Source organism: Necator americanus, chromosome I, assembly GCF_031761385.1.
Source record: "Necator americanus strain Aroian chromosome I, whole genome shotgun sequence".
NCBI lineage: Eukaryota > Metazoa > Nematoda > Chromadorea > Rhabditida > Ancylostomatidae > Necator > Necator americanus.
In genome coordinates this window covers 15,446,294-15,471,469 of record NC_087371.1, presented here as the reverse complement: position 1 = coordinate 15,471,469, position 25,176 = coordinate 15,446,294, and the positions used below count along the sequence as shown (strand labels likewise).

General features: G+C 41.7%; 3 protein-coding genes across 6 annotated transcripts; 1 reads left to right on the top strand and 2 right to left on the bottom strand.

Moving 5' to 3' along the window:
* Positions 1-4,406: 4,406 nt before the first annotated feature.
* On the bottom strand, positions 4,407-13,036 carry RB195_005648 (uncharacterized protein; the record flags this gene model as incomplete). 3 transcript variants are annotated; one of them, XM_013437282.2, is made up of 7 exons in its annotated part: positions 4,407-4,479; positions 5,170-5,261; positions 5,996-6,116; positions 6,624-6,722; positions 7,837-7,990; positions 8,360-8,485; positions 12,940-13,036. In XM_013437282.2, the coding sequence occupies 7 exons, from the start codon at positions 13,034-13,036 to the stop codon at positions 4,407-4,409; spliced, it is 762 nt and encodes a 253-aa protein (XP_013292736.1). The 3 variants fall into 3 exon arrangements, with proteins under 3 accessions (XP_013292736.1, XP_064035346.1, XP_064035345.1); XM_064178280.1 differs by lacking the exons at positions 7,837-7,990; positions 8,360-8,485; positions 12,940-13,036 and adding exons at positions 6,785-6,870; positions 6,949-7,113; XM_064178279.1 differs by lacking the exons at positions 4,407-4,479; positions 5,170-5,261; positions 5,996-6,116; positions 6,624-6,722 and having other exon boundaries at positions 7,833-7,990.
* A 281-nt stretch (positions 13,037-13,317) lies between these two features.
* On the bottom strand, positions 13,318-20,885 carry RB195_005647 (uncharacterized protein; the record flags this gene model as incomplete). Of its 2 annotated transcripts, none has more annotated exons than XM_064178277.1 (11): positions 13,318-13,364; positions 15,976-16,125; positions 16,191-16,356; positions 17,114-17,246; positions 17,318-17,406; positions 17,504-17,614; positions 17,692-17,796; positions 18,646-18,835; positions 19,511-19,616; positions 19,676-19,782; positions 20,785-20,885. In XM_064178277.1, the coding sequence occupies 11 exons, from the start codon at positions 20,883-20,885 to the stop codon at positions 13,318-13,320; spliced, it is 1,305 nt and encodes a 434-aa protein (XP_064035343.1). The 2 variants fall into 2 exon arrangements, with proteins under 2 accessions (XP_064035343.1, XP_064035344.1); XM_064178278.1 differs by lacking the exon at positions 13,318-13,364 and adding an exon at positions 18,472-18,541 and having other exon boundaries at positions 15,965-16,125; positions 17,318-17,424; positions 18,707-18,835.
* A 2,489-nt stretch (positions 20,886-23,374) lies between these two features.
* On the top strand, positions 23,375-23,633 carry RB195_005646 (uncharacterized protein; the record flags this gene model as incomplete). The annotated part of the gene is made up of 2 exons (XM_064178276.1): positions 23,375-23,397; positions 23,453-23,633. 2 exons carry the CDS (start codon positions 23,375-23,377, stop codon positions 23,631-23,633), a joined length of 204 nt encoding a protein of 67 aa, XP_064035342.1.
* Between the last annotated feature and the right edge of the window lie 1,543 nt (positions 23,634-25,176).

Below are 25,176 nucleotides of genomic sequence, written 5' to 3'. Positions count from 1 at the left end.
CTAATGTTGTGTTTTCCAGATGGTATTCTCTGAAAAGCAATGAGTATTTTCGCGGCAAGTTTTCCAATCGTAGAGCGAATCCCAACGGCACAGGCGGTGTAGTCCGCAGCCGGGTCAAGACGACCTGAAGCCCGGTGCCGTTGCATGCAATTGCGCGAGGTTTCAAATCGTTTCGCCCAACCGTACAATTTCAGGAAAGTTGGCTCATGGTCAGTATTCTTCAGAATGGTCAACGAACGAACATGCAACACAATTTGCCCCCACAGTACTCATACCTTATTCGACCACTTGTAAAATCGTATGCAATTTTTAATTAGAGCAAACTGTGGGATTTTTACTTGTAAGGAGTTTGATCACAATTTGACCTAATCATTACGAAGAAGTTATTCTAAGCGCAATCGCTAAAGGAAGAAGAGAGGATACAATAATTTCTATCTCTACAACTTATCTTTCTAAAGGGACAAAAGCTGTTCCAAATACCTGTTTTCAAAGATATTTCAGGAAGGACGGGAGTCACGCCTTCCACGGTCTTTAGAAGCGAGAAAAACTGGGTGTGCGCTAATTTCTTGAAACAGATATTACATGATATTATCTGCTGAGATTTTTGAAATTGTTCTTACAATATATTATTATTATATTACTATTATACAATATATTACAATTCAATGGACAGAACTAGACGAGAAACAAGCGGAGCAGATAATTTGACACAAAAAAGCAGCGATGGTCGAGAGGAAAACATGAGTCGTGATCCGAAGCTAACACTTGGAATTGCAACACTAAATCCCTAAGGGGATTTTCACAACAACACGGATTAATCTTAGAGGATCTACGACGTGTAAGCTAAAGTTAGTAAGAGAAAAAAGTAAGAGCGTGCAGAAATAAGCTGTCACTGAGTGTTCCCGCCCGTCCCCCAACTACATCTTCCCCCAATTACGTCTTCTCGTAAATATCTTTGACTGATATCAAAGTAATACTGTTAGATTTTTCTTAAAGATGATCGGAGGATGATAGAAGCGGACGAAGAGCCGACTACGAACTATCTTTGTGGAAAGAAAGCGACCTCTGACTGAATAGTTCGACACACCATTGAAATGCCATGGAAACAAAACAAATTGAAAGCGATATCATTGAACGTTAACTCCATCCGAAGAGACGAACGTAGTGTTGCTAAGATGGTTATGTACGGAATACTGAACGACTGTAGGAAATATTGAATATGTGCAACATTAAAAAAAGCACGTTACAGAGCCAAAAGGCTTTCACTATTGTCTCGCAAGGGTAACCCCAGTCAGCGAAAAGAGTTCCTTAAGCTATCTACAGCTTGAATTTTTCGCTGTTAACTCTGAGTGACAAACATTAACACGTACAGCGGGAAGGTTAGGTCGGAGAAAAAACCATGTGAATCTAAGCGTAAACGAACTGTCATAAGTAATAAAAGTGAACAAATCGACTTATCCTCTAGGAATTACTGCGAAGGTGACGGAGGAGATGACGTCGCAATATCATTTAGAGAGGCAGGCTGCACTGTATTCGTCGCGGGACCTGAAGCTCATCTTTTTGCGCATATTTTCCAGCTGAAGTATTAAGTACCAAGTGTTAACCTCACTAAGAAGTAGGAATTGAATAGTAGCAGTTGCCGTAGACCATTCCTTTTCCTAAAGAAATCTGTTGTAAGATATGGCAGATACTAACCCTGGTTTCGTTCTCTCTTCTGTTTTGATGGTGTCACTCCTGTCCTGTTCATCTCCTTCATCAAATTTGGGAAACTGGAAACTAGGTACTGTACTATTTGCAAATTTTGAGGAGATTGAGCAATAACTCTTCTAAAACTTCTTTTTCTTCCGAATCTTTTTTCCTGTAATCTTTCTAGTTAGTCACTTTTTCCTGCTGTTTCCTGCTACCTTTGCCAATTCTCCAGGCGCAGAGGAGTAATAATGACAGATACACAAAGTAGCATTTTTGAAATCACATGGTTGACCATCGTCAATGACCACAGTGCTGTCGAATGAAACGCAGCGCAGTTGTGTAAGCGGACGCGCTTGAAGCGGTGCGGCGGAGCGCAGCGGCCAGAGTCTAGGCGACACCCTTAGTGACGCCATTCCTCGGTTTAGGTCCAGTTCCTCAGCGTAACCGACGAAGTAATTCTTCACACTAGTCGGGTGGTGAAAGGCAGACAGTGTCTCAACGGCTATCCTTTATTGGAGAGAACCTAGCGTAGTGAATCTTTCCAAACACTGTCTCTAATTACCCGGTGATTTTGCATCCGCAAAAGGCTGTCTGTCATCATTGCGTTTTAAATGACTGCGAGCCTAAAGGCAGCGTACCGCGATACTGATGTAGTACAGAATCCTCACGGAACCCGCAGAATTCGGGTTCTAGATTATGGAGCCCAGCGTTCCTCCGCCCAACTTTACCTAACCGTCGTAAAAAGACGGCGTGGGAACAGCGTACGTCCCTACGAGGTACGTTAGAACACGTCCCTTTGTGCACGTTCCGGTCCCAAACTAGCCCATTCATTGGCTTTACTTAGATATGGTGGTGAGGAAGCATAATCGATCTTCAACCGCTTGCTCATACGCGGCGCGTGGATGAGGGTGTTTCTACATACCTCGTAGGAACAAACACAGTTTCCCAGGCCATTGTTGAGGGCGACCAGGGGGAATTTAGCGGAGTCATGCTGGGTTCCGTAACCTACAGCCCGAACGAACTTACTGCGTCAATGATATGCTCCCTTTAATTGCAAAGCTGGTGGAGGTCCTGTCTCGCACACTACCACGGTATATTCATTGAAAATAAGTAATGGGACGAAATAGAGCGATCGAGAACTTCTAATCGGACTATGGTTTTGAAAACGCTGATGGCGATGTATTGTGTTGCGCAGCACGATGCTTTTCCCTTGGGACCTTTGTCTAGAAGTGTGTGTGTGTATGTGTGTATGTATATGTATATGTATATGTGTATGTGTATGTGTATGTGTATGTGTATGTGTATATGTGTATGTGTATGTGTATGTGTATGTGTGTGTGTATGTGTGTATGTGTGTATGTGTATGTGTGTGTGTATGTGTGTGTGTGTGTATGTGTATGTGTATGTGTATGTGTATGTGTATGTGTATGTGTATGTGTATGTGTATGTGTATGTGTATGTGTATGTGTATGTGTATGTGTATGTGTGTATGTGTATGTGTGTGTGTATGTGTATGTGTGTGTGTATGTGTATGTGTATGTGTATGTGTATGTGTATGTGTATGTGTATGTGTATGTGTGTATGTGTATGTGTATGTGTGTGTGTATGTATGTGTGTATGTATGTGTGTATGTATGTGTGTATGTACGTGTGTATGTGTATGTGTATGTGTATGTGTATGTGTATGTGTATGTGTATGTGTATGTGTATGTGTATGTGTATGTGTATGTGTATGTGTATGTGTATGTGTATGTGTATGTGTATGTGTATGTGTATGTGTATGTGTATGTGTATGTGTATGTGTATGTGTATGTGTATGTGTATGTGTATGTGTATGTGTATTGTGTATGTTATGTGTATGTGTATGTGTATGTGTACGGTAGATGTGTATGTGTATGTGTATGTGCGTAATCGTACCTGTATGTGTAATGGTGTGCAAAACGTATGTATGTATGTATCGGGTTTTTTATGTATGTATGTATGTATATGTGTGTGTGTCTGTGTCTGTGTCTGTGTGTGTCTGTGTCTGTGTGTCTGTGTCTGTGTGTCTGTGTCTGTTCTGTGTCTTCTGTGTCTGGCGTTGATCAATCCGCTTGGGATGCGCCTCCACGTTCACTTCAATTCAGAATCGTTTGAGGTTTACGAACGTGTAACTGGCCCATACAATGACTTGCGGTGGCTAACCGATGTGTCAAGTCAGGTGGGCGCAGTCGGATAAAAGTCTGTTGCCACACGGTCGAGGGTTCGAAACCGCCCTAGTGCTCACCAAGCCTTTCATCCCGCCGGGGTCGATAAATTGGTACCACGCTCGTCTGGGAGGATAAAAACACTGACTTGACCATCGGCTGGCCCCCGCGAGTCACTGTTTAGACCAACACGCGTTCCAAAACCTCAACGATTACGAATAGCAGTAAAACGCATTGGCGCATCCCAAGTGGATTGATACGCCAGTGACTTTATCCTTTATTCTGAAAGGAGTATCGAGTAGAAATTTTTGTAAGTTCATCAACAATGGCACAATATTGAATAACTTTATTCTTAGTAACAAGTTAGGTCCACACAGCAAATGAAGTACAGTGGAAATATATCTCGAAGAAAAAAATGAAAGACACGTCCGAACACACGATAAGATCATTGCTAGCAAATCTAACCGTTCATAGGTTCATAATGTATAGCTACAGTATTGCTTTGGAGAAACGCCCACGAAAAAGACGCAACTCAGTTGAATTGAGGTAGAGCAAGCTTCACATCAATTCCAAGAAGGAAACATGCAACCGTGCTTTGTGCCATTCTGAAAGGAAATATTTTTTTTTGCGGAAACCCAGTAGATAACTTTTAGAGGTAGCAATATCGAATTTTTAGCCGAAAGCTACTTTCAACGGAAGAAATAAATTCCAGAAAAAGAGACTGTGCATTTTTCTAGATTCGATGGAGGAGGATGGTCTTCCTCACGTATACTGAATAGAGATCTATCGAGTTGAGTGAGGAGGAGGTTCCTAATTAAGAGTGATCTGAAAGCTGATATGCGGATATTGGTGCTGTAGTAACAGTACTACTTCATTACGATATTCGCCGATGATTTTACATCAACCTATCAGAAATCCCTATCAGAATTTTTGACAGTGCGCGCAGTTGCGAGTCAATTTGAGAGCCGAGCATAGATGCGACAGCCGGAGCCAGTGCCGGGACCCTCTTCACTTTTGGACGATTGCCAAAGGGACCTCTTGCACTTCAGCTGCACCACATGAACTAGAGCCTCTTCACCTGAGAGGGTGTGACTCCTCTCTATAGCACCTGTGGGTGAAATTTCGTCAAGCGTTCTACGGAGGACTTAATTATAATTGTTTTGTAGATCTTTCAAAAGAAATTCGTTCTCAGATGGTTTACTATTAATGAATATTTTCAGATAAGGAGGAAAAATGCCACCGAAAATAATAAAAGCACATAGAACATGTAAAATAGATCAAACAGCAAAGCAAACCTCCTCTGCAGAATAGCGCGACCGAACGCTGAGAGGTACGACTCGTTTCTGGGTTCGAGATCCATCAGATAAACAGTGATGAACATAGAGATCTGAAGAAATAGGTCCCAAATAAAATAAAATCCAAGTCACTTCTTCTCTATTTGATTTGAAAAGAAGTGTGCAATTCGGTCAGACGGTTCGATGTTAGGCGACGCTACGGTAAGTGGCAGGACGCCCATTTTGCTCTGCGTTCGAGCTGTTGTGCGACGGTGTATGTAATTGTGTAGAAATGCGCTCAGTAAAGGAGAAATTGCATACGAAGAAATGCGGCCAAGAATTGGTCCGCAATTTGGACGTAGGTGACGCAAGTTTGCACTATAAACCAAGACTTCCTGAGGGTTTTTTGTAATCGACGCAGAAAGTGTTTAACACGGGCGATGCGACTTCGCTTAAAACGAGGCAGAGAGAAGAGGTTCTGTGTCCAAAATAATAAAAGTGTCTGAGACAAGTTGCGCTCATCCCGCTGAACCCGCTTGGCAGCGGCTATACCTCCTGTGCACTTTCTTAATCCGAAAATGTTGTGCGTTGGAGGCAAGAGTCAGATCCTATGACGCAGATTTAGATTTGGTTCATTTCCGCGTTGAGCTTTTATCGCTTCTCTTATGAACCAGTTGCGCAGAAAACAGCCATTTTTCACGAACTACTGCGACAGGTCTTCTCTTTTTTGAAGTCAAAGTTTCGAGAAGTTTCGAATTCGCTGGTGCCAATGTGGCTAAATTTCAATTTTCTCATAAGAGTACAAAACAAAAAAAATCGAAATACAAAATAGATATGAATATCCTACAGGTCGTTTATCCAGAATATTGGATTGAATCTCAGGAGGGATGTAATCCTTGATGTCATCGATTTCAGGAGTGCACATTTCTGTTTCGATATCGTAGAGTCCGGGTTGCATTTCATTGCATCTAAAAGTGAAGGTGAAATAGGTGTTCCCTTTGAGGATTATGAAAAAACGTGCAATTTTATCATTGAGAAAAAGATGGAGATAGTTAGAAAAAACAAAGAGGATCCAGAAAGTCAAAACACCCTAGCACAGTAATTTCTCTTCTGCAAAAAAAAAATGTGTGCTTAAAATTTCCAGTCTTTTATATTCATTTTTAGCTTCCTCTCCACGTCCCTGCATGTCCTTTCGACACTATTCTGAGATCTGAATTTTCTTCTTTTTTTATGCCTACCGCTTATGAAATGTGGTCGATAGAATTTCGAACGCAGAACTTCCCAAAATTTCTGTTCCCGCAGCAGCCGCGTTGCGACCGCTACGTGGCCATGTTCGCCCGACCTGATGCTAGGTAGCCGCCCACAGAATGGAATTTTCAAAGTCAGCACTGGACATATCCAGTGCTGTGGCAATCAGGGGAACAGAAATTTCGCCGGAAAACTGTGATTGCTCATTTTCAACGGAAACTACTTACTTGCAATCGTCATCGATGCTTTTGTGAGTTGAAACCAACTTTGAAGCCGATATTTTTGCTGACTGAGCCTTCAACTGCTTGCAGAAGTCACAGAACACGCTAGAAATGAAATTTTATGTTTGAGCAGTTGACAAGCGGTGGAAGTCGGACATGTACTATACTGTTTCTTAGATGATGTTTTAACCTCTCGAGTGGCACGCGCCTGAACACAAAGTGCACCCCATGACGGATAAACACGGCATAAGCGCTTGAGAGATTAATATTTCCCTAATTAAATTCTGAGAAGCTAGCTATGTTTTTCTCTGGCTCCTACGTTTCTCCTCACCAATTCTGGAACGTATTCAAGTGGGCAGATGGCGATGGCGCTGACGCTTCGAAGAGCGTAGCAGCGCAGCGAAACAGCGCTGTCGATTGGCGGATCTGCCTCGAGCACCCGCCATTCGATAGCGGTGCAGGCGACGCGTTGCGTTGAGAGAGTTGAACGCCACATCTGACACCAACTGTACACATAGCGGTGTGTACAGTTAGTGTCGGATGTGCCAGAAGTTCACAACGTAGTTTATAAAACATCCAAAATATCAACCACTAGAGTTGAAAGATAGAAGATTCGCTGCAGAAAAAAGTGACGTTGAAAACCTTTGGAAATTTTGCAGCTGAGAGAAATGCAGAGGAGAAAAACAAGCAAGGCGAGCGAGTGATACTGAGCGGATACTATTGCTGTACTATTATTTCGTGCAAAAAACTTGTCCTCAGACAAATAAATTAATGTGAATACAGATAGATAAATTACATCCTTTTATGTTTGTGGAGTGCAGTTCTCGCTCGAAAAAAATTGTCAAAAAAAGAAGGACGATTTAGAGCTCCTTTATAGTCATTCATTTGAAGTTTTTTTTTGTGGAAGGATTCTTTCTAACATGGATAGTTCCATTCCAATGACAGGTATTCACAATGATCCAGTTGAGGAAGAAGTGACGAAGGAGCCAACGAGTTAGGAACTCCAGATCTATCTCAATAGAAAGAAACAGTAGTGAAATATAGCACGGAAAGAAAAAAAGGGAAAAAAATGGAAACTGAAGTTTCCCCTTCGGATGGGTGTTTTTAGGTACGGAATGGATACTAGAAATATCCATTCGTCATCTATTATTTGTTTCTGTAACGATTTTTAAGGAAAATATTGAAAGGAAATAGACATCTTCAAGAAATAGATGTTCACCATGTTCCCTCTAATTTCGAGCAGGGGCATTGATTCACTTTCTCGTCGATTTTCTTCGAGCATGGAAGTGTTGGATTGGAAGGATCTGGTGTGCCACCGATGCGAAGCTCGACTTCAGCTACGAGATTCCGTAAAGGTCGAGTAATTTCGACGCCTGAAATGTTTACTGGTGTAGGCGAGAAGGAAGCATAGGTGGTCTAGCACTTCAAGAAATATCAGCTGTATTCTGAAGCAATTATTCAACGGAAAGAAAACCTCATCTATGGTGGATGTTGGTAGCGGAGGACCCTAGATTTTGCTCGAAAATCTGTTTTGTACAAAAGATGTTGCTCAGTGTACCCACGATAGTAAGAAATAGAAATAGATGTGTAACGACTATCCGAAAATAGAACTGAGGGGCTTCATCTGGTCACTGCTGATCGATGTCTGAGATGTGCACGCACACGCAGCCGCACGCATCGGTCACCACGCAACATCGCGCAGCACTTAAAGTATGTGGACCGTAGAAATGGGCGTGACCTACCTTCAGCTTTAATCTTTATACATCCCGGTATGACTGGATTCTTTGGCACTAACTGAATTTTGTCCGGATTAAAGCGTATCGATGGACGGTACTTGTTCATGTCGATACCTTTCCGTTGCAGATACACTGAAATTTGGTGGAGAATTTTTCTGTCATTTATTTATTTATCTTATCTGAAATTCGCTCGGTCTTTTGGTTAGTGAACAATTTTGCACCCTAAATGAAATTAGTGCAATAAAATGCATTGCTAGTTCCCTTCTCAAGCGTGTCTTCATGTGAAGGACCTCGGTATACAGTAAATTGAGAAAAAAACGAGTTTTTCACTGTCCTCTACCGGGAGAAATTTTACACATCCGTATGTTATTCTCTCTATGCACAGTACTCTATTCGTTCAAAGACCAATGCACGTGATGTCATGTGAAGGAATTCAGGAGGGGAGGGATTATGTTAGACGCACTTTTATCTACGGACATGAGCTTTGATTCCAGCTTTGACACTGCACTTTCCTGCGAAGCTATAAACTCACTGACCTATTGTTTACTTGTTTATTTTCCTGGAAGTCTATTCAACCTTTTCGTAAATAAGTTCCCCAATTCTCTAGATGGTATTGTCATTCCATATTGAAAAAATAGGGAAAAAATCCAGCGGATAGTGTTTTAAATAAACCGCTAACCTTATCGAAATGATGAACAACATATCTGTTTTGTAGGTTTCTTTACGCCTATTTCTTGTACATTTTTATTTATTTTTGTTTAATATTTTTTAAAGGCCTTGGAATATTTAAGGAGATAATTTACGTGGAGTGGTTGATATGGGAAAAATTTCATAGTTCCTCTTACAGTAATCTGATTGTAATTTCTGTAACTGTGTGTTTGTGCAAAATCCCGTAGATCTTATGGCTTAGGTTCCAAGCAGAACTTTACAAAAATATGAAAAATGTGTAAAAGATAGACCAATCAGTCATTAAATGTACTTTATGTTCTATTGCAGTGTAAACGTATCGCGCGTACAACTTACGTACGTAGTCTGTTTGTCGAGGAAAGTTCAGTTAGAGTTGCAAGTGTGAATGATTAGTTCCACTTGAGGAGAGAACCATGAAGAGAAGATGTCTAAGTTGCGTGGGTTAGTAGTGGTAGTGAGCAGCGGTGCGATTCCCATCAATTACAAATGGAAAATGGAAAATTAAGGGGGTCCTATAGAAGTGGTATTCATAGCGTCTTTTCAGCAAAGTCGCTTTCAGCAATTTGCTCTTCTTTCAGCACTATCCGTGTCTTACTCGTGACGTAGAAAAAACTGCTGAGAAAAATTTGAACAGATTTCGAAGTTGCGCCAATTAAGAACATCTATTTCGGTAGGAAATGAAAACGCCCACAAAGAAGGGAAGCGAGTGTTGCCGAACCGAGTGCAAGTATACCCATTTACAAGAGAAACAAGGGAATGAAGGTCCTGGTTTGCTTCATTGCTGTTTCGACATATCGATCGTGCAGTCGTAGCCGAACCCCTTACCGCTGCGCTACACCCGTCTCAATCCTTATCATACTTTTCTTTCTCTGTTTGTTAGGAATCTCATCCAATCCATGCATATTAGCTGGAGTGGCTGTGAAGCGTGTGCAGCAACTCGCGCACATTCTTTGCTTGACATGCTCCCTGTGGTCATTGTTTTGTTAGAATCGAAAGCGCAACGCGGTCGTTCGCGTAAACATAAGCATCAACTCCAGTATGGTGAGGAGAGATCAGATGCCAAGATAGTAAATCGCAGCTAGATGCTCTGAAGCGTATGAGCTGGTTCTTTTCTGGGTGGATAGTTTTTTTTTGTCTAACGAGAAGGACTACGTCTAGAGTAATTTTTAGATAAAAATGAAGGGGAGAGGATGGAGTGTTTGGCGTTGGTTAATCCGCTTGGGACGCCCCGACACGGCCGACAATTCAGAATCGCTTGGGGTGTATGAACACGTGTGCAGCCTACAAAATGATCTGGAGGAGGGGCGGGGGTGCATCGGGACAGTGTTTTTATCTTCGCAAACAAGTCGGGTACAATTTACCCTTTATTATTTTTGTACATGAACCTTAATTTTCTGCTACCTTTTTATATATGCCTCGGAGGGATGGGATGGATAGCTTGTTTGGCTTAGGATAATTTCGAACCATAGATTGTGCGCGAGCAGCGGAACCTCTTCCCACTGTGCTACACCCATTTTTTAAGCAAAACGCTTCTAATCGCTACCATTTGAAGCACGGATTCAACTCCAGTAAAACTCTATTCTGCGCAATTTGGATGTTCATTTCCAAGAACTAATCCTCGACAACTTTGCTTGAACACGTTTGCATCTGGTGGTTATTTACGATAAAATCTGGCTTTCCTTTTACCTTGGAAAAAGCTACCAACCAGTTTTCGACGCGTATCAAGGGCAAACCACTTTGTAAACACGTCCATCTAGACGTTGGTAGCTGATGGATAGAAAATGGCGGATGCAAAAAAAGGGCGCAGACATGGATTGGTAAATTAACCCTGAATATTTCTTACCTAGAAATAACAATTCGCAGTCCAAAAATGCTGGAATGAAGTCTCATATTTCTAGAGTTCTATAGCACAACACTGTCAACGAGTGTCTCAAAGAACTTCAATTTGAAATCTCGACTCAATTTTGTGGAGGAAATTCTCTGTGAATATGATTCTTTTGCAGAAATCTCCAGACATTTGATCACCGACACTTCATGCCTTATTTTTGCACACTGTTACTGTCGTATCCGCTCTTTCTTTCTTTCTACGTTCTCGGTTTTCCTCCGAGATTTTTCGCTTGCGCAGATCGTTAAAGTCGGCGATACAAAATTGGATTTTCAAAATGACAGGAAAAACCATCAAGGACGAAATCACTGCTCGTGGGTAGCATCGAGGAAACTCCAACTAATTTTGGAAATTTTGATCCGTAGAAAGTATTTGTCTTGAATGGTTCATGATTTTCGCGACTACGTCCGGCATAGGTGCGAAATTTCACTTTTCTTGAAAAGGAGTAGGATTTTTAAGTAGCGTAGGATTTAAGAGCAATATAATATGAAACACTCTTATCTGATCTTGTACATGTACCATGTATACAACAATCAATGTAAATTATTTAAGGAAAAAATGATAAGAACCCTCCGCTCCCCCCCTCCCTCCCCTCTCCAAAAAAAATGCAGGTTATTTGAACACGTAACTGGAAATAATTTTCGAGAGCGAGAATGTGAAAATACAGTGTCATTGGATAAATTAATGGCAACATTGTGTTTTTTCTTTACGACCACGCTACAAAGCGTCGTTTTATTAACTTTTGCCATGTTACAGACAGTAATGAACATCTCGTCAGCTGGATAACTCAACGATGAGTCACAAATTTTTAGCTATTGCAAGAAGTGTAACGCCTCAAAATTTAATTTTTCCCAAAGTTTTGAAACGTATTGGTAGATTTTTCTATAAGCTTTAAAAATGTTACGATGAGCTGACCAACATATATTTATCGATTCTATTAGCTCTATTGTTGCTATTATTTCCCCAAGTCGATGACGTGGGAGTATCTGGTGTGACTCACACCGCAAAAATATGCATGTTTCTCAAAATTTTAAAATGATCTTCCGAAAGCTAGAGCAAGTGCGCCGGTTCCTACCTCAACCTACTCGCTCTTTGCTTTATGCATGGTTGCTAGGTGCTATCGAATTCTTCAACACCGACATTCTCTGGATGTCAAACTTTGGGCTTTAGGCTTAACTTTAGCGAACGATTTTTACGACCCGATTAGCTCTATCCTTAACCTTAACGAAGTGCCTTCATTATCGTATTGACTTATAACTTGTTATCCGTTGAACTCCTCTTTTAGAACTGAGAAGGAAAGCGGATCGGAGACCGGCTATTTCGATCGATCTCCGCGCACCGTATTAGGAGAAAGGGTTCTGAGGCGCGGGGGAGAACAGGCGGGTGTAGAGAAAGAGATTTTGTTGCCCTCTGATGCATATCTAGGATCAGAGACGAGCGCTCGACGATGACGACGACGGATATGTAGCAACTAGGACGCCGGCTATTGATCGTGTCTTGTTTTAGAACATTCACACCAGGACAGGTTCTTCTTATCGCTTTTTTTCTCATTCAGCTCGACAACATGACGTTCGACGCTTAGCTTAGTCTTTTCATCTGCTGAAAATGCATCGCAAAATACACTTTTTCCCCGGGGCGATTATGCAACCAAGGGCGACGTAAACGCGCATTCGCTCATTCCTTTCTGCGCTTGGCGCTATCCACGACATACCGAATCCACATACTCGTTCTACATCTGGGAGCGAGTTCCGTTATTGTCTTGTAATCAACAGTGCTGTAGAAAGAAAGGGAGAGGAGGGGGTCAACACAATGTCATCTTATACGCTGAATAGTTTGTCATAAATAGTACATTTGTTAATTCTGTACGAGTGGAGAGGAATAGGACGGTGTTCCTAGCCAAAACACGGTCATCGAAAGAGTGAAAGTCGAAAGGTAGATTTGATCGTGAGATAAGGTTAAGAATCAGATGGATATCAGAAGAGAAACGTAATTAACGGATATTGATTAACCTTACCAGGTGAACAAGCACCGGACACACGAATATCAACTTCAGCCTTATCATCTGAGAGAACGCTATGAAGCAGCACGAATACCACAGCACAGAAACGCATCGTGTAGAGCGAATGTCTGCGTCCTACGCTTCGTTGCCGCCCCCGCGCGGTGAAAAGCGTTATGTTTCTCCGTTTTCCCCACCCATTCACATACACTCTCCTCCAACGAGTCAACTTCTGAGGTGATTTGCTGATTTTAGATGGCCGGGGGCTGGCATGCGTTTGAGTTCCATCCGATAATTAGCAGTCAGCTGCGATGTCATGACATTTTTATGTAAGCAACTGCGCGTTGAAAGAATAAAGTCCCTTCCAATAAAAAGGGAATCTTTCTTGGAAAATTTTCAAAGCTCTTCTTCTTCCCATAACGGTATAACACTCCTCATCCTGACTGCAATGGAGAACGTTAAATCGTTAAATTTAGCAGAATAAAAGAAACGAGTCGAAACGACTTCGATAGTTGAGGATTTCTTGTTTCGTAAGTGAAATTCAGGACAACGTTGCACTTCAGGAGCGATTTTTATTCTCCTCGTAATTCCATGAAAAAGATGTAATCGTTAGAGGTTAGGCGAATGTCTGTACAGACATCTGCAGATTTGCCCTCCATCGCGATACGAAAATTATTCTTTGCTCGCTTTTTGCTTGCAGAAAAGGATCTGATCTGTAACTATTGTGGCTGAAACATCTTCACGTCGCTGGGTGCGAAAAGTAGTGAGTTGAATCACAGTGCGAAGACATATTTGGATTGACGCATCCAATCAACTCGAAAAGTAACCTTATTTAGCGTGCTGAAACACACAAAAAGTCCCTTTTCAATAAAAAACAAGAAGTGAAAGAATTGGCCGTAACCTTTGATTCAGCTATTGTTTTCTCAGCTTTCTCAAAAAATTTGGAAAAAGGACGAATGTCATTAGCCTCACTAATCACAAACAAAGGAAAAGATTCCAGCATTTCTGCGCTTATTTCTTCGAGAGAGACCTCTGTTATCTATTTTCTGAAGACAGAGCGAAATTTAGGAATGACAAACTTTAAAAACCATAGTACGCACAAAGTAATCATTCCCTTTGTGCGTACTATGGTTGTTAAAGTCCTCGAACTCAAGAATCTTCCCGGTTGAACAAAGCGTCGAAGTGCTCGCTCCAAGCTGACAGCGTTGCATCACCTACAACTCCATAGGTGGCGCTGGCAAATCCTAGCCTCTTCATCTTGTCGCTATACTGTTTTAGTAGGGCAGACGTTTTCCTCAGAGTTTTTTCCCGCCTCTTTTCAAGCATCTTTGCATCATTCACACTCAGCGGCGCAAGTTTCAGTCAGTCGCATCTTCTGGTTCAACTCACGACTAATGTGGGGGCATACATATCACTGTATACGGAGTTTTGTCTCCATGGATGCAGTGATGAACTTTTCATCGCCATCAGAACGAGAAGCATTTGGTTAAGATCGTCCTAGGTGCATTTAGTGGGAGAATCATCGTAATGGAGCTTCTTTCAAGTCTCCACTCCTAATCATCCAAACTGTCCTGTTGTTCGCGTAGGGTGAGCCGTTTAGACTTCTTCTCCGGAACCGTTTTGTCAAGCTTGAAAGAAAGAGACCGTTATCGAAATCGAATGCGACGTCTCTGACTACTAATATTTCTGAACATATGACAAAGAAGATGGGGTGGTGTAACGCAGTCGTTAGAGGTTGTACAGCCTGCACAGTCGATCGGAGGTTCGCACCCGCCCTGGTGCTCACCTAGCGTTCGATCCCTTTGGGATCAATAAATTCGTACCAGCCTTGTCTGGGAGGATAAGAGTATTGACTTTGACACATCGGCTAACCCCGGCAATTCATTTTACAGGCCAGTTACACGTTAGCGAACCTCAAACGATTCTGAATTGAAGTGAACGTGGGGGAGGGGCATCCCAAGCAGATTGATTAACGCCACAAACTTCATCCTTTATCCTTTATGACAAAGAGATGTATTCTTTGTCAGACTGTAATCATTTGAAGTTTAGGTATTGTCACCGTGTCCTGGTCTGCTCTTAATGGTTCCCACGTAAGCTGATGGCGCTGATTCATTCTTCTTAGGCATAGGAGTGAATCTTTTTTTTTACTCCATTTAAAGGCATCACCCCACGAATTTGAGGTGGCACGGATTTCAGGTGGAGTATTCGTATACGGGATCGTAGATTATGAAGAGGGGGGTGATTTTGTCCATTTCTTCCTAATTGCCGTAAAAAACGGCCCGGACGATTCCTGCAAGGAATCCAACTGGAGCGCGCCAGCCTTGTGCTTGCGCCGTATCTTCCGGGCCCTGTTTTACGGCAATTAGGAAGAAATGGACGGAATCACCCCTTCTCCATAATCTACTGTCTCGTATACGAATACTCCACCTGAAATCCGTACCACCTCAGATTCGTGGGGTGATGCCTTTAAATGGCTCGGACGACGAAGTGATAATTAACGTGAATGACAATTCACTGGGGGAATCTCGATATTCCAGTCCCGTGCTGTACAAATAAGGACCTTGGTAGGTATAATCACCTCAAGTGGAAGACAACGGTTCACGTGCTCTGTATGTGCACATGGCAAATGGACTGACGAATTATCATATTTTATATAACGCATATGATGAGATAGATGATGTAACTTAAAGGCATCAACCCACGAATCTGAGGTGGTACGGACTTCAGGTGGAGTATTCGTATACGGGATCGTAGATTATGGAGAGGGGTGTGATTCCATCCATTTCTTACTAATTGCCATAAAAAACGGCCCGTAAGATACGGCGCCGCAGAAGGTTGGCGCGCTCGAATCGAACTCCTTGGAGAAAATAGTGCACCGGAACGCTCAAAGCTATATCTTTTACGGCAATTAGGAAGAAATGGACAGAATCACCCTCCTTCCCATAATCTACGACCCCATGTACGAATACTCGAATGAAATATTCAGTCGTCGACTATATGTATAAGAACAATCAATAACGATGACACGTCTACAACAGAAAAGTTACAAACTACTTTTAATATCTTCATGCTGTAAACGTTTCCATTCAGGCAGAACTGCTGGCTGTCCTAGTTTTCTTGTGAAAAAATCAATCGTGCCGGCCCATGAAACTTCTTGGCTTTTACCGTGCAGGACAACATCTCCACCGTAGCCACAGTAGAAACCTAGGCCAAAGGTAATTTCTGTTACGTCAGTTTTTATCACATATCACCAATGATAGAAGTCTCACCTTGGAATTTGGCGTATACCTTGTCATGATGCGGAAAGTATGGGGGCTCCATGATATGGCCTCCATTGACAAGGTGAACTTCCACATTATGCTCTGTTTCGACCAACCGCTTTGAGACGTATCGGCTGCAGAAGACAGAGGATGACACGAGATCGTCAACGGATGCCTAAGTCGTTGTTCTTCGCTTTTTGTTCCACAAGCAGTCCAATGTTAACTTACAGTCGTAGAACTGGAACCCAATATCATCGATCCCGATGATCGCAAAGGGACGTGGTATGAAGTATGCTTAGCTTTTATGGTTATTTGATGGCATAAGCACTTGTATCATCCAAAAGTGCGGCAGACAAAGCTCTGCCCTCTCATTAAGTCGTTCACATTCATTGGCACCTTCCTCTATCCGCATTATATGATAAATAATGCGCTGAACCACCGTTGCGGTCTCTTCAAGAGGGTATTGGAAACCCTACGTTTCTAGCACCCACTCAAAACCGAGTGAGTTCACAATAGTTTAAGAGGGATACACGGGTAGTAGGGAGAGACGGAAGAATCCTGAAGACCAGCGCGGAAAACACTTTCTGCACTGATTTGAGGATGTTATACAAAGACTTGTTAGCAAGGATCTGGGCAGTTGCACAGAAGAACTCGGCGACTCTAGTACTCATCAAAATTCCTGTCTCGTACACCCCTCTATTTCCAACTCGGACGAACAGACACTTGAACTCAATCGATGTAGAGACATGGTTTGAGAAGATTCCGCCACGGTCATCGACGGAATGAAAGCTGCGGCAAGGACCGTGTGGAGAAAGATCGGAGTGAATGCGCAACAGATTATAATTCCTTTTTTGTGAGTTTGTCACTCCATTATTCTCCCGAGTTCGTCTGCGACTGCAGCAAATTTGTTCCGAAACGCAAACAAAACCTACCACTAATCGAAACGAGGTAGTCTCTGGTATGCGATGCCATGGAATTTCGGCGATGTCGTTTACCTCTACGTGTTGAATAATCTTGTCGGTGGCCGCGATTCCGTTCACGAAGTAAGCGTATTGAACGGGAAGTCTAGGATAGTTGACTAAATTGGCCTTTCACCTATCGAATGATCCTCCTGTGACCTATCTTACAGTACTCACACTGTATGCGGAAGTAGTTTCCCGTTCTCCAACAGATTTACATAGTCATTTTGCACATGTGGAGCATTTATTGAAACTACAGCATTGATCTGAGCAAGTTTTTTCTTCTAACCGATTGTGAAACGAAAGAACTTTTCTCTCGAAAAGATTTTTTTTAAGGGGAATACATAGATGTGAAAAAGCCACCTGTGAATAACGAGACGCCAGTATCGTGACAATAGTTCCACCAAATGAAACACCTTGAATTCCAAGACGATCATTTGTGAAGGTTTGACGCTTCAACCAGTTTATGGGTTTCTTAATGCAAAAGAATCTTCTAGTTTGTTGGGCACAATAACCATATATTTGATGGAAAACTATAGTGGCGTACTCACTTTGAAGTACTCCACTTCCACTTCTTCCAATGTTTCAACAAGATTTTTGTATTGGAAGAATGCGACGCATAGAACCACAAAACCTTCGGATGCTAGCATGGAACCCTGTATGGAGATGTTTGTGGAGCGCTTTACCGTTAGATTTTGACCTGGTAATCGGTTTTATCGATGAGTATGTAGGTGTTGTGTCAAGACGAAAGTATAACTCAAACATCATACTTTTGTATAAGGAAGCAGTTCGCCCTTTCTTAGTGTAAACGCGTCCGTACAACCCAGAGCGAATGCCTAAAGCTTGAGTAACTACATCGATGCAGGCGACGGCTATGGCTCGGTGCTCACGCGAACTCCAATGCAGAAGGGACTCCCTGAGCGTGCAGGAGGTGGGAGAAGGAGAGCTCCGTCGTAGTAGTACCTCGCTCCTCCTCCCTGAACTTCCGTCCTTCGTCCCTATATCTCGCGTGTATATCGCGTAATCAAAGATATCACGACGTCGTCACGACTTCTTTCCAAGTGAAGTACAAGGAGCAAGTATTGGGTTTTATCGATATTTGTCTATTTGTGATATTTTTTGTCTTCTATAATCCTGTTCGTGTGTTAGGAAAAACCTTTGCTCTTAGGCTGCTCGCAGAGTTCAGAGCCGCCAAACCGCGGTCCTGCGTGGCTCTAAACTCTGCAGGCAGCCTTAGGGGCTTTTGTATAGGCTGCAGGAGATTACCGATTTTGGAGCCGCGAATATAAATTCTTTTACTAGATTATTTTTTGCTATGTACCTCCCTCTACCTGGATCTCCAGGACGTCTTCAATTTTTTTGATGGTGTCCACAGTCTTCGAAGAAAGAGGTTTCTTTCGGCTTGAAAAAAGAAACTGAACCAAATAATGAATCAATCACCTTGTGTTCGTGAAGGCCTCCACCAGTTCCAGAGATGTCTATGACAGCGGGGAAAGGACCATCACCTTAAATTGCACAGCTGAGCAAAGGGTGGAACTGAATCGTGAGCTAAAAGGCCAGGATAACCCGCCTGGTGGTTTGAAGAGAGTTGCGCAAAATCCATCTTCTTCAATTTCCGTTCGCTCCAGTTTTGGATGCATCCAATGTTTTTTGATGGGTAACATTGCTAATTCGCGACAAGAAGAGTCAAGTAGACTGAAGGTAAGACTTGAGCAGAGAGAGAGACAGAGTGAGAGAGTGGAAGCAAGATGGAGGGAGGGAGGGAGCGTAGCGTCAGACAGCGGCCGAGAGGGGCGATAAGGAATGAGGGAGAGATGAGGTGAAAGGGGAAGAAAGGAAGTGAGAGAGAATGTGAAGGAGGGAGTCGGAGAAAAAGCGAGAGGGAATGAGAGTGAGAAAAAGTAAGAGAGTGAATGTTACGGATGAGAGTTAGAGAGGGTGAGATAGGGTGAAAAAGTGAGGTAGGATCAAAGAATGCGAAAGTGAAAGAGAGAGAAAGATTGATATAGAGTGGGAGAGAGTGAGCGAGTAAAGGAGCGTGACAGTGGGAGGCGGATAAGAGGGATAGTGGGGGAAAATGAGATAGTGAGAGAGTGAGGAGGAAAGTGAGAGGAAGAGTGAGGGTTGCTGCTGCTTGCATCAAGCAAACTAGCTAATTCCGCCCTACGGCCGCATCGCGGTCCAACCGAATAAGCAACACTGTCGTCCGGACGAACATATTATGCGCCTATATTCGATAAATTTACTCGGCTATTTAAATGACCACCTCCATGTTTCTCCAACTTATTTTCAGGATTTACGCCAAAAACGACAAGGTTAGGGTTTGTGATAACTAATTTTTGACTTGAAGAAATAAAACGTTGTACTTACATTAAGTTGTAGATGAATGGCAATGGTGGAGTGCACTTAAGGTAAGCACCGTACGGGAAATCATCACACGGCTGCACGCTCATAAAAAGTCCCATCGCATCTGCTTCTACAAATTAAAATGTATTTTCGATGAAAACATACGAAATATTCAGAAAATGTATGTACCGTCATACGTTCCTCTAAGCGGTTTCGCTCTGGGCACATCGATTTTACCAGCCGAATCGGCTTTGAAGACAGCGAACGACATATGAGTTCCAAATTTGTGTCTCAGTCTATAACTTGCACTACAGGGTGCTAAAAATTGTATTCCTCATCATCGTGCAAATAGTTTTATTTTGGAGAATGAATTAACGGGATTTCACAGCCATGAAAGTTTGACGGGCTTTCTAGTTAAAGAAATGAGCAAACTAACCATATAATTAGAAGGTTGGAAAGAATTATTATGAAAAAAATTTCTAAAATGAAAATGCACAAAATAGGTCAAATAATAACTTTCAGTCAATTCGCTATGAAATCAACGAAGAATTTTAACCGATTTTTCTGGAGAGATGGGTTCCATTGCTTTTTGACATTGGTGTGTAGGACTTTTGAAGATGCTTTTCTTCCTTTGAAATGGTTTTGTTTAAAATTGTTTCATGTGGGATTCTTTAACGGGGATTTCTATGCTGAGTAGCGCCCATTTGCTCTGTCCTTGAGTTGGTTTGCTTACCCTTGTGGTAAAATTTGCAATTAAAAAAACTCGAGTTCTCTAAAATAGCTCCGCCTTCACCCGGCGACCTTATTTACTTAAAAATTAGGAATAAACTCGAAGAAGTTGAACGGTTCAGTAATCTTTTAACAGTAGCGCACTACATTTTCGTACCGTAGATTATTATCGGGGATGACGGACGGGTGAGGTGTGGCGCACTCGGTATGTGGTTGAGTTGCGATAGCACTTCAACCGTTTTCATAACATACCGACGACACTGCACTGAAATCGATCGCATCCGAAAGCGCATAATCAACGCTGTCGACTTCATCCTTCAGATTACTAATCCTTCAACAGCAGATCAGAAGCCAGAAGTCCACCCGTATATAGTCCACATTAAAAGATTATTTAGATCAACACCGCAGTACGCGACTTTCAAGCGGAAACAAACGAAACACTTCTAATGTATACGAGAATTTCCCTCATATGTGTATTTACTAAATATTTCCATCCGTCTGTGGTCAGATAATCTGCGGGAACTTCATCACAAGCTGACAACCGAGGTGTATTTTTGATGTAAGCTTACCGAAGGACAAGTTTATAGATAGCGTTTGGCACGAGATCAGAAGCCAGGATGTGCACCACTTCGCTCTGCATCGTATCCGGTTTGTCGACGTAGAGAGACATTGTCGAAATAGTTCTCTTAAGAAATTAAACTTTTATCAACGACAAAATACCACGCACGAAGAAATAGTGATGAAATACTGGTACGAGGTCAAGAACAACATGGCTACATGTATTTCTTCGCCATGTAATTTAATTTTGCCCGCCAGCTTACTTATTTATCTACCAGCTTGAGCGTCCGACTAAAGCCGGACTTCAGACCTTCTGTGGTGTTCGCTTCGCTCCCCTTCACTGACCAATGAAAGTTTATAGTGGTGGCATTTTCTGTGATTTGTACTTTCCTAACAACTCTTTCTTTCTCCTTTTTTATTCCAAATTAAGGCGAAAGATTACATACTTTCCTTCTAAACGCGTCAGTTCCACATTTGGAGAGTATTCAACCATGAGCTTCAAACATGCCTTCGATACTAATACTATATATATATATATATATATATATATATATATATATATATATATATATATATATATATATATATATATATATATATATATATATATATATATATATATAAGAGACAGACTAAGCCTAATATTATATAGCATGATATAAATTAGTTATTGTGAGAGAGACAAAAAATTTGCAGAAACACCAAGAATTCGACCTATATGGAACATTTTTTGCTAAACCATTTAGGAATGAAGTTAGGTCATGGAGATATATTCTGAATTTATAAGTGGAGTAATCTTGCGGCACTGCTAAGGCTTAGTCATGATTGTTTACTGAAAATTTGATATTAAATTTGCTATCGTTATTCCAAAGGTGTTTTACTCAATCTTTTCTCTTCGCATTCTCTCAGGGTGAAATCATCAAGAATGACAGTAGCATTATCAAAAAAAAGTAGAGCAAGATTTTAAAAAAACAAGAAAAGGAATTAAAATCAAATAGATGGGAAAAGAAAAAGTTGATTTTGTTTCGTTTTTCGTGTTTGCAAGAGGATGTGATCTTAATCCAGACATCTGATAAGAGAGAGTGCAAAGATATTGTTCAATTAACTGCTTTACAAGCAGGTGGCATTCGTACGATGTCGATGATATCGATTCACTTGCGGAAGAGTTTTAGTTAAAGATCAGAGGATAGTTTTAGTTAAAGATCGTCACAAATACCTTTTGTATTTTTCTATTCTATTTTTCTATTTGCTTTTCTTCCTCAAAAGTGCATTTCCTGATGTTTTGATAGAGGTGTCACTGTGTTTTTGTAAACGACGTAATGCTTTGTTTGCAGTTCGTATCAAGAAGAGACGAGGTGAAGTTAAGAAAGTGAGCTGTCCAGCGGAAATTCGATGCCAGAAACGGAAAATATGAGTGTGGATGAACACACATCTGTCGACAAGTCAAGTCGACAAAAAAACATACTGTATAGTCGGTAAAATGTTAGAATAGCAGTTGTTGTTCGTTTCTTGATGTAATGTTTGTATTCGCACTTTATCGGTATATAGATCTTGGATTGTGCATTGTATATAAGCAGTCGATTTCCTCGTTACAGGCCTTGGTGTGCAATAAGCATAAAGTAGTACAAGAGACAAGTGTTCTGTTCTGTACTCCTGGACAAGTTGATTTACTAGTATTAAGTCCCTCGTATTAGACGAGTTTAACTAGAGTCTACATGGTGCATCGGTACAATACAGAACTTAGGTCGGTCACTTTTTAAAAAATTTCATCAAATTCGCTCCATCCCTTTCTCTTTGCATTCCCTTTCTCTCTCGTTCATCTCGTTTGGGACAAGTATCCTAAGGAATTTGTGCTACGTTACCTGGTATCTTAAGGGCTTGGCATCATGTCGTTCAAGTTAGCGACTCCTAAGCGATTACTTACCTACTACTCCAGTAAACTTGAAACAATTTTAACGCGCTTCAAAGGTATCGAAATGCGTGATTTATACTTCTGCTGTCTCTCTCCATTGATTGCAGTGGAAGATTTCGTACACCTGTGGAATAGTAGGAGGAATAGTAGTAAATTCGGTAAAACAGGCATCCAGAGCTCCAATAAAAGCAGTCACATTCAAGTCCTCCGCAAGACTCTACACATGCCGTAATCCCAGGGTACTTGTTTCCACGCTCTAATTCTGGTAACAAAGTGATGCTGTTTACGTCGGCGCACTTTCCCCCCTTACACCAGCCTGTATGAGGGCAGCGTTTGCTGTCAGCTATATTGTATTTAGTATTGCGCGTGAAGGCTTCTGTTTCAGATTCGCAAATTAAAGTGAGCGACTTCTACTGAATGCGAATTTCATGCAGTGAAGTTGAATTACGATGTAACTCAAAACAAGCTTGCCTTCTGAATGGATTAATTTTCATTATCCCCGAAAGTTGAATCTTGCAGATTTCTCCTTCATTGGAATGTGAGCAAACGGTCGATACGTGAGAGAATAAGTCTACTTGATGACAGCCATTATCTTACCGTCATCAAATAATACACTTGGATGAACGCTACAATATTGTCCTCCATCGTGGGCTTTGCCGGTACTGTCTGGACAATTGTCCAATGGAGAGATGCAAGTTTTTACCAAGGAAGTGTCAGTATTGTGAACGTATGTATCAAAGGAACGGTTGCAGAAGACCTGATTCCAGAGGACAGAGGTCATCACCTCGCCTTATGCAACGTCCCAGACGTAAAAACAATTCTACGAGAAAGATCAATGCGATCAGAAGGCGGCTCGGAGGATATCCAAAAAATGCAGGGCGGGGAGTGTCGAGAAGTCAAGTCGACGGAGAAGCATATTCTATAATCTGCAAAGTGTTAGAGGAGTAGTTGTTGTTCATTTCTTGATGTAATGTTTGTATTCGCACTTCATCGGTATATAGATCTTGGATTATGCATTGTATATACGCAGTCGATTTCCTCGTTAGAGGCCTTTGTGCAATAAGGATAAAGTAGTACAAGAGACGAGAGTTGTGTTCTGTACTCCTGGACAAGTCGAATTACCAGCAATAAGTCCCGCGTGGCATCAGACTAGTTTATCTAGATTCTACAACATATTTCATTCCCGTGGTTACCGTATAAAAGAACAATACAGATTCATAAGGAAAAAAAACGGAACAGCAAAGGAACGAAGGAAAAACACAGTATGTGCAGGTGACAATCTTCTGATTTCACCTCACCTTTGGCGTGATAAGCAAAGAAGGCGAAGAAACAGACGATTACTCAATATGTCTGCGGTATCGTGAGTAATTACGCAAAAATGGGAGACTGTCGGTACTCTAACACAAGGACCTATGGACATTTGATACGTTCATGTGAGCTCCTTTCAGAACATATTTAGTTACGAGTCACTTTAAGTGGCTTACGTTGAGGAAAAAACAAAGCAAACGTGTGAAAAGAAACACTTGGTCGTTCAAAATCTCAACAACTACCGGAATTCAAGTCTAATCTATGCATCTTACTGACGATGTCTTCTCCTGATTTCGGTAAGGGCAGCCTCTTTCGCTCCAGCACTCCATTGTCTCACAGTGTCTCGCATTCGGCTAATTTTACTTACTACTGAAGGAAGCATAGTATTAAATTAAGTTAATGTTCGGAGAAATACCTTCACAGCCTAGTTCTGCAAGGGGTGCTGGTTGGTGTACAGTGATGCTTCACATCACATCTCAAAGCATCTGAAAGTTGAGGAGTAAGATTTGAAAAACTAATAGTTCAAGACATCACGGACAGGAATACAGAAAGAAAAGGTGACTCGAACTAAGTGGCGAGGAAAAGTGCATGTTTGACGTGGAAGTGAATCAAAACAACGGATTTGGTGGCAAAGACATTACAGTTCCCTTCGAAAACAAAAACAACATGAAGAGGATGGAACCTGACTTACATGGAAAAGATGGTGGCGTTCTGTGATTCTTCGCTGTATTATCTGTTTTTCGTCGACTGGACTGTTTGAATTTTAAAGGAAGTGAAGTCTTGTGGGATACTGCTTCTTTCTCGTTCCCATTCGTCGCTGTTTTCCTCATAGGTCATTAGAAGACAGGAATGTGAGTTCCTTTTCTCCTCCGACTTTCTTCTCCAATGCTGTAGACGTTCTGCCAACTGTTTGTCATTTGCTTTGTTGATGCAACTGGCTTCAGATGCTGATTATTGTCCCGTAGAGAGGAGTATTTTCTATCTGTTCCTTTCTTCTTTTAAGCATTACTTTATCTTTTTACTTTCGGCTACTGGTACAAATTATATCGAGCGATAGATACGGGGTACAGCTAACATAGCCATTTTTCAAGCCGCCAACCTGTACGCCTTCAATCGCCAGTTGTTCCCACCTATTGTTGGAAAGCTGGAACACGTGAAATCACAGACTAGTTGTTCTATATTC